The sequence below is a fragment of the Zingiber officinale genome, chromosome 4B (assembly GCF_018446385.1).
Source record: "Zingiber officinale cultivar Zhangliang chromosome 4B, Zo_v1.1, whole genome shotgun sequence".
Lineage (NCBI taxonomy): Eukaryota > Viridiplantae > Streptophyta > Magnoliopsida > Zingiberales > Zingiberaceae > Zingiber > Zingiber officinale.
The window spans coordinates 39,291,099-39,306,809 of record NC_055993.1 but is presented as its reverse complement, the minus strand read 5'-3'; the positions used below and the strand labels follow the sequence as shown (position 1 = coordinate 39,306,809).

Genomic DNA, 15,711 nt, shown 5'->3' with positions numbered 1-15,711 from the left:
CCAAAATAGCACAAGCAGTGGAATCTTTCTTTTTCCATGCCTGGTAAGCTTCTTGATCTCTCCTCTAATGAGCTTTGTTCCCCACTATTAGTTAGAGCCCTAGAGCCAATCATTTGATGATTGTTGTATGGACTCGTTGTATCATATTCTTGTATATAAATAAAGGCATTTGTTTTTTGTTATTATACTTACTTGTATTGGTGTCAAATAACTAAGTATAATAGCGTCCTTGAGTAGAAGGTTCTTACCTATATCAATCGATTGGTTGAATCGATAGTGAGATGATATAGGGAACACTACTCTTAATCATTCCTAGTCAAGTATTAACATTCAGGGACAATGTTAATGCGATGAGACTAGCATGTAGGTCAACTCGATGACTTGATCTCACAAGTCATGGATATGGAGATATCAAGTTGACACATGGGTATGCATTGGAGAATGTATACTGAATGACCGCCATGAGAAAGTATCATGGATCGTTATATGAGTGTCATATATTTTCTCATGTGGCTATTAGTATGACTACTAGTCCTTGGACCTGAAGTCACCATGGTTCCCTACATAAGGAGTTACGTACTTTAGCTTCGTCAAACGTCACCCGTAACTGGGTGGACTATAAAGACGATTACTGGGTATGTAACAAATTGTGCGGAGGGATGTGAGTGATGTAGATGAGATCTATCCCTCCTATATGACGGGAGAGACATCAATATTCTTAATAGAGTGAGACCACTAAGTGCATGACCATGCCTAAATGAGTCAATATGAGATGTTGAGCTCATTTGATTGAGTGAGTTTACTTGGAGTTCAAGATTTAGATTGATTAGAGAATGACACGGTCTATGCCTCACATTGATCAATCTAGATGTCAAGGATAGAAGGACACTTGTCGTATATTGTGAAGAGTCACAATTAGTAATCACAAGGTGATGTTGGATCTCAACATTCTTATAACTTAGGTAGTAATGATGTGTTGCTTGATACCGCTCATTACTTATGCTTCTAAATGGGTTTAGGAGCATTGCCAACGTTATAAGAACCTATAGGGTCACACACAAAGGGCAATTAGATGGAGATTAGGTTCATTTGATGAACCTAAAGGATTAGGTTCATGTGATGAACCAAATTGGATTAAGAGTAATCCAAATTGAGCTAATTGAGTTGGACTCAATTTGGTTCATGTGTTAAGTGAGTCTAATTTGGACTTAGACTCATTTAATCAATTTAATTCAATGAATAGAGATTCATTAAATTAAAATTGACTTGAACCAATGGTTAGATTAGATCAACCATGGGAGAGAAGTGGTCAAGTTTGACTTGACTTGAGAGGAAGATGAAGGGTCAAGTTTGACTTGACCATTTGCCACCTCATTGGTGAGTTGGCATTAAGTGGGCCAATAATGATGTGCCACATCATCAAGGCTAGCAATGTGTGTGCCACCTCATGAGGGAGACCAAGAGTTGTGACTCTTGGTATCCCATGGAGGTTTAAAAGCCTTTTTTTTCAATGTGGCCGGCCACTTAATTCAATTGGGGAGTTTTTCATTTGGTGAGTAACCTCCATCTTCTTCCTCAAGCTCTTTCTTCTTTCCCTCTCTTCCTCCTTGCCGTGACCATCAAAGGTGCTAGCACACCTTTTGTTTGGTTTTCTCCATCTCCTTGCTTGTGTGGATACATATAGAGGAGTATCTACTTTAATACTCTCGAGATCCGGCGAACCTTTGGACGAGCGGGATTACGCGAAGAGCTTCTCATCAAGGGTAACCTCCTTTCCTTTGTAGATCTAGTGTAGATCTAGGTTAGAGAAACTCGTACACGAAATTTTTGTTTTATAAACTTTGCACGGATCTGTGGCATGAGAATTTCGGGGTTTTCGTAACACAAAAAGCGATTTTTGCTGTCCGAAAAACTCAACACCCACACCGGGATCCTGCATGATTTGGTTGATTCCCTCTAAGGCATCTTGCTCATCAAGCACATACGAAATCTTATGGCGCTAAGTATTATAGTTGTCACCATTCAGTTTGTCACCTTTGTTAAGATCAACAATGATAGATTTTGATGTCATGGTCTTTAATTTTTAGAGGTGGTAACACAATAACACATGTTAATGCTCATTAAAATATACACATTAGTTTATGTATTTGTAATTAAATCTATGATGATTTAACATAAGGCCTAGACTCAAAAGCTCACTAAGTTTCCAATCATCATCTACAATCCTAATGTTGCATCATCATAAATTTAATTTCAAACTACAAAAAAATATCAATTAATTTTAGGTGAGAATCACTCAAATTCTTCCCACATAAAACACCCACATAACTTAGAATATCTCAATAGATTCCAAATAAACATATGTAGATAAACATGTCTTAAAATAATCTAACATCAAACTTTACTATTCATGTTTGTATTCAAATATAAATAAAACATAAACTATATTACATATGCCATATTATATTCATGTGAAAATTTTAAAATAAACATACACCATAACTAGTTATCATTTTAAATAAAATCTAATTTCTTTTCATTACATATGCAGATTATCATCTTGGCCATTCATCTTGAGAGCTTGTCTAATGGAGCGAACTGTAAGAGACGAGTACCATTAAGAATTTATTCTCTTGGATAATGACTTATTCATCTTGAGTTAAATCTCTTTCCTCCATCTCATAATCAATAAAGACTCTATCGCATCAAGCAAGGCCGGCTCAAGGCATAGGCCATTAAGGCCTATGCATAGGGCCCCTATTATATTGGGCCCACAAATTATATATATATATATATATCAAATATAAATATTAATTTAAAAACATATGAGTTTAGATATTAAATATTTAAAATTATAGTTAAAATAAATTTTAGTCGAGATTTATTTTCATCGGTAATTTTAATTTTTTATTAGCTAAACTATATTTGGTCAAAAATTTTAAATTTTTTATAGATTAAATCTGGATTGTTTTTATTTTTTTACTCATGTTAAATTTAATTGATAATTTTAATTTTTTACTATTAAAATTAGATTTGGTTGGTAATTTATTTTTATTTTTTAATTAAAATTTAATTAGTAATTTTAAATTTTTTACTGTTAAAAATTTAATTTACTAATCAAAATTAAATTTTGTTAATAAATTAAAAATATTTATTGATTATACTTAATTAATATTTTTTTATAAAAATACTTTTCAAAAGTTAAAAACATATTTAATATTGTAGTATTATTTCTTTCTTAATTTTTTTTCATTTTTTAATAATTCACATATTTTCTAACTAAATATTTTTTACTAAATACATTTTATTAATAATTTATCAAAATTAAAATTGATAAAAAACAGTTTAGTTCACGAAGCTCCCATTAATAATGGATTTCGAGGAAGCGTATATTATAAGTAGTGACTATATCTAGTACTCAAAATTATTTCCTCTAAGTCACACAATAATTTTACCTCCTTGGAGTTAAAAATAATTGATATTTTTTTAAAAAATTATAATTAAAATGTATATTAATAGTATTACAATAATTTATTACTTGTTTCTAAATTAGTTAATATAAAATATTTTTTATTTTTTAGGTTTGACATAAGATAAAATTATTACTATGTGGCCTAGTTGGGCCACTGCTTTCTATAAATAATCATTAGCAATATATGAAATTACCCTTTTAAATTTTACTAATAAAAATAAATATCGCCCGAGGGACATAGTTGAATTGACTAATACATAATAGATATTGTTACAATGGGCAAGATGTCGTTTCTCGGCAAAACCAAGAAAAATACTCTCCCCGCAGTGACCAACTGCAACTTCCCGATTTATCTCCTTACATATGCTTGTAGGGTCAGTCATGTTGGATTGTTAGGGTGGTAAATTTCACCTTTTGCTATAACTAATAAAATTAAATATTTCTAATAATATTTATTTAAAAAATATTAATTTTTTTTCATGGTTTAAAGTGGCATGGCAAAACAGTCAAAACGGGCGAAAGGTCTCGTCCGCTTGGCGACCGGCACCGGCAGGACCTCGGCACCACACCCACGACAGGTACGACGTGTTGCGCGACCTCGCGGTCACAACGGAGGGGGCACTCGACCCTACAACAGTAGTGGAGGGGTCACATAACCCTTCCGTTGCCATCGCGGAGGTATCGTACGACCCTGCGATCACTACAGAGGGGTCACACGACCAACGTGGTCGCGCCGAAGGAGTCACGCAATCCCCACGGCCATTGCTGGTCAGGCAACCCCGCGACAGCGCCAAAGTCGTGTGGGCTCTCGAGTGGTGTCGGATTTCAAATTTTTTTTTAATTAAACTTAGGTTAATTATTTTAATAAACTCCTAGTTATGATAGAGATAATCTAAAGAGAATCTATTAAACCCTAATAAAATTATCTAATTAATTTTATATTTTATTTATTTTAATTTAAAAATTATAATAAAATTTTTATTTATTTATTTATTTTCATATCTTTTTCTTTTTAAAAGATTATTTTTTAAATATTTATATTAAATATTTTAGTTTTTAATTAATATATTTTATATTTAAAAAATATCGAAATTATATCGGCACAACACGATATAGTACCAAAACCGTATCATTCCGATCCAGGATCGAAATCTTGGCACGGGTCAAAATTTTAAACTTTGATTTTTTTTCGCCTAGGCCCTCAAAAATGGTTGAGACGACCCTGGCATCAAGGCAGATAGTCGATCCACTTTAGTTAAGTATTTCATCAATTATGCTTTTCCAACATCCAGGCAAAGAATCTCGTGGAATTCAAACTATATCAGTAAGTTCAAAATAATGACCCAAATGTAAAAGATATAAATATTTCTCCTCCCAAACTTTAAGATGTCGAGGTAATGATGTGTATATGATTCATTTCATAACGCTTAAACATATGCAACTTTATTATTCTTCCCGAGGCAACTTTAGCTGCTCCCCGAACGATGCTAAGAGTTTGTTTAATTCTAGCCATATCTATACTATGAGAAAGAAAAAAAATATTAGATTGGATACACAGACAAACCTAAATGTCTATTTGATCAAATCTAAACCAAAACCCAATTAATTGAAACAATAAATCATAAAGTGTAATTCCAATTAAACACATGAATTAATTGAAACATAATATTTCACTATTGTTGCAGCATGTAATGTTTCACTTCCCATTAGAATATATTACACCCGTGAATCAATACTTCCAATTAATTGCAACATGTTTTAATTGAAAAAAATAAAACAAGGAAAACTTACGTGGTTTTAAGTTTTAAGTTTCACTTCCCACAATTTTCTTTCTCCGTAGCCACACCATGACCAGCCAATGGCGACGGTTCCCTTCCTCTATGACACGATCGTCGGCTATGGGAGATACCCACAATGTGGTTGTGACATTGTCAGCTCAGGAGGAAACCACAACGCAAAATCGTGATTTCCCGGCGACTCGCTTGATGCGTAGTCGGCAAGGGTTTGCGAGGGGGCGCCATTCTTTTCCTCCATGGCTCAGGACCTCCGCGGCGATTGGTATCTCCCAACGCAATGCCCGACGATGGCAGAAATCCTGACTATTTGAGATATTGATCTGACATTGAAAATGTTCATTTAGGCCCACTACAAATTTCATAGAGAGAGCTTTTCGGGAGTTTCAGGCTTTTCGAACTCATATTTTATTTAAATGTGTCGAAATCAAGTTAGAAATTTGACTAATTGAAGCTCTGATACCAATGGTGGAAAATGAACTCAAAAAATCAAATAAAACATCATTCGACCTCAATGGTCAGATACCGTTCACAAATGGAAAGAGATCAATTCTCATAATCCAAATGTTTAAATTGTGATATGGTGGTTTGCAGAATGGAATGAATTCATGGTAAGAACGTCTCCTCCTTTTATTCCCTTTTCATTTCATATATACCTTTATCCAAGAAAGTGGGATTAAGGAGGTTATAAGAAAGAAAAACTCTCCCTCCAAATATTCAAATCAAATATTTGAATTCATTTTGGTCCGGTCGGGTTAGTCCTCATGGACGACCTGTGTAGTCATCATTTTTTTCATACGACATTTAAGGATTGAGTCTCAACTTCGACGAATTAATAGATGGATTTTTCTTAATGGACGATTAACCTAAGAACATTAGGTTGATATCCTGTCAATTGCGAGCACTTCCTGATTTACTCTGATGGGCATGCAGTAGAAAACTTTTGGGGGCTAGACCGGTCATCCCTAAGATTAGTCGGTATAAGATGAATATACATGATGCCAACTAAAAAAAATAGTTGGTCCCTAGGGCTTAGTGTAGTGGTAGGAGACATGGTTCATTTTCTAAGCAAATTGGGTTCAATTCCCATGCAAGGCTATTTATGATGATTGAAGTACTAGTGAAGCTGGAGCACCAATGCACCATGTTAGGAGTTATTACACTTCCTGAATTTACTTGGTGGACAAAAAATAGGGTCAGATCATCTATTCTAAAATTAATTGTGTTGTAAGATTTGGATACCTGATATATAAAAATAATAATTAAAATATTTTACTCCAGGGCTATAGTGAGATGTTAAGAGGTGAGACTTACTCCTATACAATGAGAGTTCAAATATCACGCAGGATACATTATACCTGAGGAGCTTGAAAAAATTGTGATACTGAGCAGTCTGTGAGAACCTATTTGTACTTCTCTGCCTATTTTACCTTGTGGCCGAAAGAAACATCTATAGAGTTGGATAGACCACCTCTAATATTAATCGGATAGTAAGAACTGGCTGAGTACGTATAAAAAACAATAGTTGATGTATTTCAACGATATATTCTTTTTGACACTGAAGTACTTCTTCTGAGCTAAAATACTCAAACATTACCCATCGCATTCCATTTGGATAAAAATGGAAAATTTAAAATTTACTTTGTAGACATGAAATCTATACTCTTGTTGGATTCATAATGCCTTAACTTACATCACAATCTCAATGTATAATGTGTAAAAGAAGAGATTTGATTAAGAAGTATTTTGCCCAGCGATAATGGTAGAGCTACAGGTTATCTTGTAAATTTTTGAAGTAATTATGTATGAGTTGTGAGTTAATGGATGAATTTTATTTAATGAACGATGGACTAAAGAACGTTAGAGTGATGAGTCGCCCATTGCGAATACTTGTCGATTTATTCTGATAGTCAATGAAAATTTTTTATGAAGCCAAACTGATCAATCCAAAATTAATCAGTATAAATTAGATATACGAAACCAATTGGTACTTTAGACCTTATTCATTTCAATCAATTTTAAGACATTTAGTATTAGAATATTTATTCAAATAAAATATTAATCAAGCCAATATCAGATCATTATCTTTTCTAAAATCATGCTTAGTTTAAAATTTTAAAATATTTCAACAAATAAATTTAGAGTTTAAATACTTTCTCAATTAAATTGTTAGCTTCCAAAAAATTCAAAAGTTGAGAAATTTTTTTCAAAATTAATTCTGAATTTCCGAACAATTAGGAAAATCTACATTAAATTCTTCAAATAATTATAATGTAAAAATTATATTATAAATTAAAATAATTAGAAAAATAATTTAAAATTTAAAAAATAATAATATTTTTGTTTTCAATTTTACAAATAATTTAATAAATTGATAAATATTTGGAAAAATAATTTCCCTTTTTCCATATAGTTTCAAAATCTAATTTTAAATTTAAAATAATTTATAAATCTATATTTGAATAATTTCATAAACTAGTATATATTTTCAAGATTATTATTGAATTTAGAGACAATATCATAATTTTTTTTTGATTTTCAAATCCTTTTACTTTCAATTTCAAAATCAATTTAAAAACTTAAAATTTATTCTTATTTTGGAATTGTATTTTATATTTTAATTATTAAAAATAATTAACTATCTTCCTAAGCTTTCAAAATATCAATTTGAATCTTAAAATTGACTTCAATTTGCAATGCAATCATAATTGACTTCAAACTCATCTCCACATGTTGATGCAATTGATATCTATATGAATGTTTGTTCTAATAGATCTTGAGATCAATTTTCAATGGATGCAAAATACCTCATTGGGTGCTTAACCTCCTCCATACAAAGAGTCGTTACGCTAAGATAAAATGTCCCTTTGATTTTCCTATCTATATCTTACCTTAAGATTTGCTATACTCAGCCACTTGGGATGAATGATATCATCTTTTGCTCCACTAATTAACTTCAATCTCCCACTTTGATGTATAAAATGAGATGAGAACGTTTGATGTACAAAGTGAAATGCGAACATTTTCATGATCTATGTTGTTACTTTAAGTTAGATAGATGCATACTTGAATTGATATACCTTGTCATTCAATGTCATAAATAACAATTTTTCTATTTTTTAAAATATTAATATGAATAAGTATACAAAATATAATAGCGAATTATGTTGTCAAGTAATTAACTTATATAAATAGTTAGGCCACTCTAATCATTTAAAGCTCTAAATAGCAATTTTTTAAAATTAGAAAAATGTTAATGCCAACAAGCCTATTGCATCCAACACATCACATTGGCCATTCATGTACTATTGAAACCCATATCCTTGCGAAAGTCATCCAATGTTATATTGTAACCATGCCCACCATGCTCTAAAGCACAAGTGCCAATAACTAGCTATCTTCATCTTGGATGTTTGTCTGCGCTACGATAACAATGAACTGGATCATTCTATACATCTCGCGCGTGCGCACACACACACAAAACTAAATAAGTTGTGCTGTTGCATGGTAAAACAATCACCACATGAAGAACTGCGTGGATATTAACTAACATAATGCTGTGATGTAAGGGGATAAATATGTTTCCAACAAAATCTTACTCCTAATTCTAGGGTTAGATGCGCTAAGGACTACTATTAATTTACGAGTAAACTATAGATCACCTTATAAAACTTATGAGATAATTGTGATCACTATTTTTTTTTTACTTCACTTATTCTTTAATTATCTGTAATTACTATTTTTTCCCATAGATGCGTTGTTTATAAATTTTGTTTGTTTGTGTATTTAATTATGAGTATATGACTTGCACATTAATGTACATTTTATACTTGACTAAATAGTGGGATAAACCTTGTTTAGATAGATGAACTAGTTTTTCTTTGAATAAGAAATGTGGTTCAGAAACAAGCAGATATCCATATTGATTGTTAACTTCTTTAAGAAGGTGATATAATAATGATAATAATAATAATAATAATAATAATAATGATGATGATGATGATGATGATGATGAGGAGGAGGAGGAGGAGGAGGAGGAGGAGGAGGAGGAAAAGAACTCTTTAATCAAAAAGAACAAACACACATCACAAATAAACACCAAAAAAAAAAAAACTCTAAAACAAATTGCTTATTGGATTCGAACTGTGCTTTATATATATAGAGCCTTAAATAGACGGAAAAGGTCATAGTGTTGTAGGATTTTGTAGGTTCAACAAAAAAAACAAGATCTAAGTGATTTGAATTAATATCTAAATGTTCTTCAAATCACACCAAGCCCCATCAATTAGCACATGCTTAACTTGATAGGGTTTCCAAAATATTTTATCTCACCAAACCAGACAAGTTGACAAAGAAATAACTATGTAAAGTCCACTTTGGCTGAAACTAGTTGAGTTTTATTTATCTACTTTTTTGTTTTATGAAGTTCTGAAACTTGGCATCAACCTGCACATGGTGACTAACCAACAACATGCAACTCAACTTCCAAAACTTCACCAATGTGACGATTATCAGTCCTTAATTAGAACATATACAGTTATTTTGAACATGAGAGTCTTCTTTTCCTTTCTGAAGAAACATCTAAGCTAAGTATGCATAATGAAACAGGAAGAAAGATCTCTTGTCTCTCTAACTCCTCTGATCGATGCAGATGGATATTTGAACATTAATTTAGGGCTTTAAAGCCTAACTAGCTAGCTAGTAACAAGAGTGTTTCGAGCATGATCAAATTAGAACTAAGCACTCCACTCCTCTAACCAAACAGTAGAAGGTAAGAAATGTTCTGAATAATATAATATAATATATGTTGAGCTGCAGAACCGGTTCCCTCTTTTTTGGTTATTATTATTTAATTTAATATTCATTTAATCCGTAGGGCTTCACTCAAAGCTAGGGCACTTTTGAGTAGGTTTGTACTGGTTTTAAATGTGTTACAGGAACGTACGCTGCAGAAGCCAGCGCCCAAAACCCTAACCCTGCACCTCTCTTCTCACTTTTATATATAACTGCAATCAATTCTTCTTTAATTGTGACGTCCAAATCAATTAGGTTTACTAAATGACATGATCGCAGATCGTCACATCCATGAATTGTCTGCGCAAATCAAGATGATCTCTGCATATGTATAAATAAATGGTGAAAGAAATCCAAAACAATTCATTAATTCCTGAGTAATATATAATATTAAGCCTAACCTAGTCTTACTGGGAAGCTGCGGATCTATCAGCCGAAAGCGAGAGAGATCTTGTCAATACATAAATATATTTGTGCAGATTAAAAATTTGAACGAGAGAGAGAGAGAGAGAAAGAGAGATGTAACCTCAAAGATCTTCGTCACTGTGTTTCTCTCATATCCACATACATCAGGACTGCAAGAAAAGAAAAGAAAAGAAAAGAAACAATTGTTAAGTAAGAAGAAGAATACTGAAGAGATCGAAGAGATATGATCTTTATCCTTGAAGTTGTTGTGATAATTAACTAGATAAGTTTGGAAATGATGTACACTTTAGCTTGATTATCTACATCTGATCTCTCATGATTAATTGGTAGAGGAGAGAGTGCTTGGAGTAGATAATTAAGATACAAACAAGCTAAGCTCATCATGTAGATGATTTTTGATTTTCTTGTTTGTTTCTCTGATCATCATATATCATCATCATCATTCCTCAGTGTTCCCACGAGATGGAAGAAATGAAAAAAGAATGACAGCTACAAGTCAAAACCCTAATCACAAATCAAGAATTTCTGCAGCATTAATTTGAAGGATATTGTATTGCAGTTTCTCCCTGCGGAGACAAAATGTCGTTAGATTTGTAAGAGCTAGCTTCCTTCATCCTCTGCCCGGAGGGGGTTTAGGCAGCGCCGGCGGATCTGCAGGAGGAGAGGTCTCTGACTCGGAGCACTCCAAGTCAACGCCGAACAGTCTGACTCGCTTCCGCTCCGCCTGACTCGCCGTTCTGATTCCGAGTTGCTGCAGGGGCGGTGGCGGCGGTGGCGTCGGCGGCCCCAGGCCTCCTCCTGGCCGCGAATGGTAATACGAGTACCACGTTCCTCGGTGGTTGTAGGCCGATGGCAGTTGCCCAGCGGGCCGGAAAAGCCCCACCCACTGCGCCATCACTGAGCGAGGGATAGGCGGGAAGCGCCCCCGGATTTGCTGCGGTGGCCTCCGCGGGGACCAGTCGATGAAGAGGCGGAGGCCGGAATCCGCGCGGCTGAAGGAGACGGTATCGCCAGTGTCGAGCTGCTTGTCCTTCACGAACCGACTCCAGCCCTTGGTGATCACGTAGCTCTGGCTGCTGTTCCAGTACGAGTACCTGAACAGCCACTGCTTCCCTCCGACGGCAGAAGAGGCTGCGACGCCGGCTAGGCACTCCTCGAAGCGGAGCAGCACCCCCTCAGCGGCAGTCGAGGGGTCGAGGGGGAAGTACTTCTCGGCGTAGTGCTTGGGGATCACGAGGCGGTTCAGCTTCCCGACGTCGCTGGGTGTAACCACCTTGTCGAACATGTGCTCCAACTCCACCACAGGGGCCGCCGCGGCCGCCCCCACAGCCGAGGAAGAGGAGGAGGAGGAGGACGCTGACCAAGGCGTGGAGGATGAGGAAGAAGCCGAAGCGAAGGGGATCATTCTCTCCATTAATTCTGCTATATCTTTTATATATATATAAGCATTAATCTCTTTTTCTGACTCTTTATACCATTTCTTCTTCTAGAACGAGCATGAGGGGAACAAGGAAAAGGGAAGGGATTATGGATCACAAATCTAACATGGATCTCATTTGCAGATCTAGAAAGAAAGAGAAAGATAGAGAGAAAGAGAGACTAGGGTTTTGTTTTTCTTCAGATTGCAGGGATTAGAAAAAGAAGAACCAATGGGAGGATGAGGAGGAAGAGAAGAGATGTAGGGAGAAAGGTAGGAGAAGAGAGCATAGGATATAGAGGAGGAGGAGGAGGAGGAGACCTTCCAAGGTGAGGAGAAAGGGAGGAGCCCCTCAACCCTCAATAATAATCCGGTAGGTCTCATGTAACCTTGTCCTTGTCGACATATGGGAATTGAGGTGATGCTAGCTATAAACTATGAACCCTAGAAAACAAAAGCCAGTTGGATATACATACAGATAGATATAGATAGATAGACATGCAGATCATTATTAAGTAGCTAGCTAAAATATGGAGGAGTGATTGGATCAGTGCTTAGCTTGTTTGGCGACGTGGTAGAAAAAAAATGACTTCCTGTACGTACACATAGATGGGAGAATGTGTAGCAAATCGGAGGCAATTCTCTTGTAGTTTTTGTGAAACTAACTGTGTAGGGGAAGGGACACATGCCTGAAGATGAAAGAGATGTCTTCTTGGCAGACTCTTCTCTGCCAAGCCAAGCTTTACATTGGAAGAAGGGGGAAATCTACATTTGGTTTCTCTAATGTCTTGATGTAACAGGCCATATATATGTAAAAAAAAAAAAAACTTGCTTCAGATCTCAACCCTAGCTATATATTATCATAATAGTTTTGGATTTCATCAGGAGCACAGGCTTTATGAACTGCTGCCACAACTTCAGAAGCATACAAACTAATAGAATTTACACAAACTTCAGGATCAATAGAATTCAGACAGATGAACTTCTACAACAAAGGATTTGATTGATCTCAGTTTCCTTGTTAAATTATTCTAAAACGTTTATTCAGATTGATTTATATGGTAGGATGTTAGTTTCCTTTCAAGACTTGGCCTAATTCTTTTTTATATTGTGAGACTGTAAACTATTCGACAGTAGACTATGATATATTTTATTTAAGCCATAGCATCGAAAGTTGTAAGTGTGCACTATATATATATATAGTCTAGGGGAGTTATTAATGTCTGCAATTATAATGCCAATAAATTAAGATATACGAGTGAATAAAAATAAAATATTGCAAATAACATAATATTTTCTAGTTGGTGAAATTTCATAGTAATAGTTTTATATAATTTATGTAAAATAATAAGTTATTTGATATTAAACAGTTTGTCTTATATATTCTCTTTTTATATATGGAACAAAATCAATAGGGCTATCATTAATTACTTGTTTTGATATAATGTGTTTATATTTTATTTTACTATTTTTTTTTAAATAGTAAAGATGTGTTTGCATTTTTTTTTTTATTAATTTACTAACCAAAATAAAATTTTTCCAAAATAATGTGTTCATCTTTAAGAAGCTAATATAATAAAAATTATATTTCATTTTTATCTTATTTTACATTTTTTTTGTCTTTATATTTTATAGTCTAAAATAGTTCGATGTTCAAATTGACATTGCTGTTTCTTTTGCAATTTTGTTCTGTAATAACTCAAAATTTAAATGAATTTGTCCAAATGAATTAAACAGGTCATTTGAAATTGTTGCAAATAGGTCATTTACAACAAATAACCGTTGAATTATATCAAATTAAAGTCTCAATCAAAGCTTCTGAATATACATAAATTGTGCTCTTGATTTACCCAATAGACGAACAGAGGAGAAGACCAGGCATATATACTTTCTGATTAGTAGGGCGAAATCCAAACACTTAAATTATAAAAACAAAATATAGTCTTGATCATGTATCCATTTGATCATTTACCAAGGTTACTTAACTGATTCTCCCTTGATCATTATTAGTGCAGAGATATCTTCATATTAGCTTAAAGGCTCCCTTAATTAGTTAACATAAAATGCTAATGAAAGCCTTGAAAAGAAGCTAAAAAACAAACAATAATGGAGGGGCATGTGAAAGCCACAGGCACTGAGAGATGATCACGTTTCTTCCAATGGGAAAAATGACATCAGTAGCTTGGAAGAGCCTGACGTTGGATTATAATTGGTCAAAGATTATAATACTATTAGATTAGCATAATGTTATATATCACAATTAGTTTATGGTTTCCCCCTTGCTTGGATTTTTGACTATGTAATACAATAACCCCACTCATCTGCATACACCTCCAGACCATGTTATGACATGGAGATTAATTAATCACCAAACACTAAACCCTAAACCCATATTGCTTAGAATCATTTTTTTTTTCACTTCTTCCAGTTCAAATTGTTAGTTTTGTGGATATTTTATGCAGATGGGAAGGAGGTTGCTCGTCCATAATTCCTACAGTTTAGGAGTCAGAATGTAGCCACCTTTCCATGTTCCTTTATCTAAAATATATATATAATTTGGAGACATAACTAGGCAACTTAAGAGCAACTTGAACGTTCTTGTTGATGTCAGGGTTGAATTATCTAGCTCATGGATGTAGTATATCATTTTTTATGTGTTGTGGTACAATAAACTAAACACAATTTAATCAACTTGACATAAAAGTATGTGAGTTTATAAACAGGCTCTGAGTTTAGCAATAAATGTCAGTGTAATCCTTTGACTTTAGACTTTAATCTGTCATTAAGAATCACTAAGGAAAATAAAAGGTCTATTGCATTGACCAATACTAATTTAGATGAAATGATATATCTGATTTAAACACTTAGCTAGTTTTGAATGAAAAAAAATATAAAAAATCGCCTGCAGCTTGGCTACAGCATATGTTTTCCTCGCATGTGTCTTTGAGCTTATCAAGTCCACTAAGAGTTTTATTATTTGTGGGGTTTAAACTTGTAGTGAATTACCCCTAAATCTCAAGATACCTTCGGGTTAAGAGACCTATAAATTGATAAAAAGAAGCGATAAAATAATAAAAGAAAAATGTATTGTAATATGAGCATCCTCTTATATATAGGGGTCGCTTCAAATTGATACAATTGATGAAATGCAAAATATTTTATCTCTAGAAATAATTTTGGTGGTAAATACCATCTAGAATTACCCAAGGAGAAGACATTGGTAAAGATCTTAGTGTTCATAGTAATTATTTTGTTATTTTTTGTATGTTATTCAAGCCCTTACTATTTGATCATGGTGACTGAGACCCTTTGAGATTTTCAGCTCATGGTATGGGTGTTAGAAGGCTATCATGTGTTGTACACATAGATTTGTCTTACGAACCAACTTGGATAATGGAATTCATTTTGCTAATGATTTAGGGGTTTAATGAAAGTTTTGTCGTAATCATAGTCCTTCTTCGTTGTTGGTGGAGATTTATAGAGAAGAAAAACAAGTTTAAATAGGTGTGGTGGCGGACTCCTCTTACACTCCATTCTCTTCTCATAGTTGGTGACTAAGACCAAAGTAGGGTTTCCGTCATTAAGAATGAGTAATATTTTATACCTTAGTCTCTTTTGTCCTTTGAAATTTTGTTGGACACTAGGAAAGATTCATGAAATCCTAAAGGGAGAAATTGACCTTTATGATGTTCGAAGCTTAATTTCACATAGCATATATATAGATTTGAAAAATAGAAAAGAAACACACTTTTCATGGTGAAAGATTGCAATATCCTGATTTAAATCTAGAAAAGGGAAATTTCATGTGT

The 15,711-nt window shown here is 33.9% G+C and overlaps 1 protein-coding gene across 1 annotated transcript; it reads right to left on the bottom strand.

The window, feature by feature from the left end:
* Positions 1–11,095: 11,095 nt before the first annotated feature.
* LOC121978215 (B3 domain-containing protein Os03g0120900-like) lies at positions 11,096–11,899 on the bottom strand. Its single transcript, XM_042530592.1, has one exon. The coding sequence runs from the start codon at positions 11,897–11,899 to the stop codon at positions 11,096–11,098; it is 804 nt and encodes a 267-aa protein (XP_042386526.1).
* Positions 11,900–15,711: the final 3,812 nt, after the last annotated feature.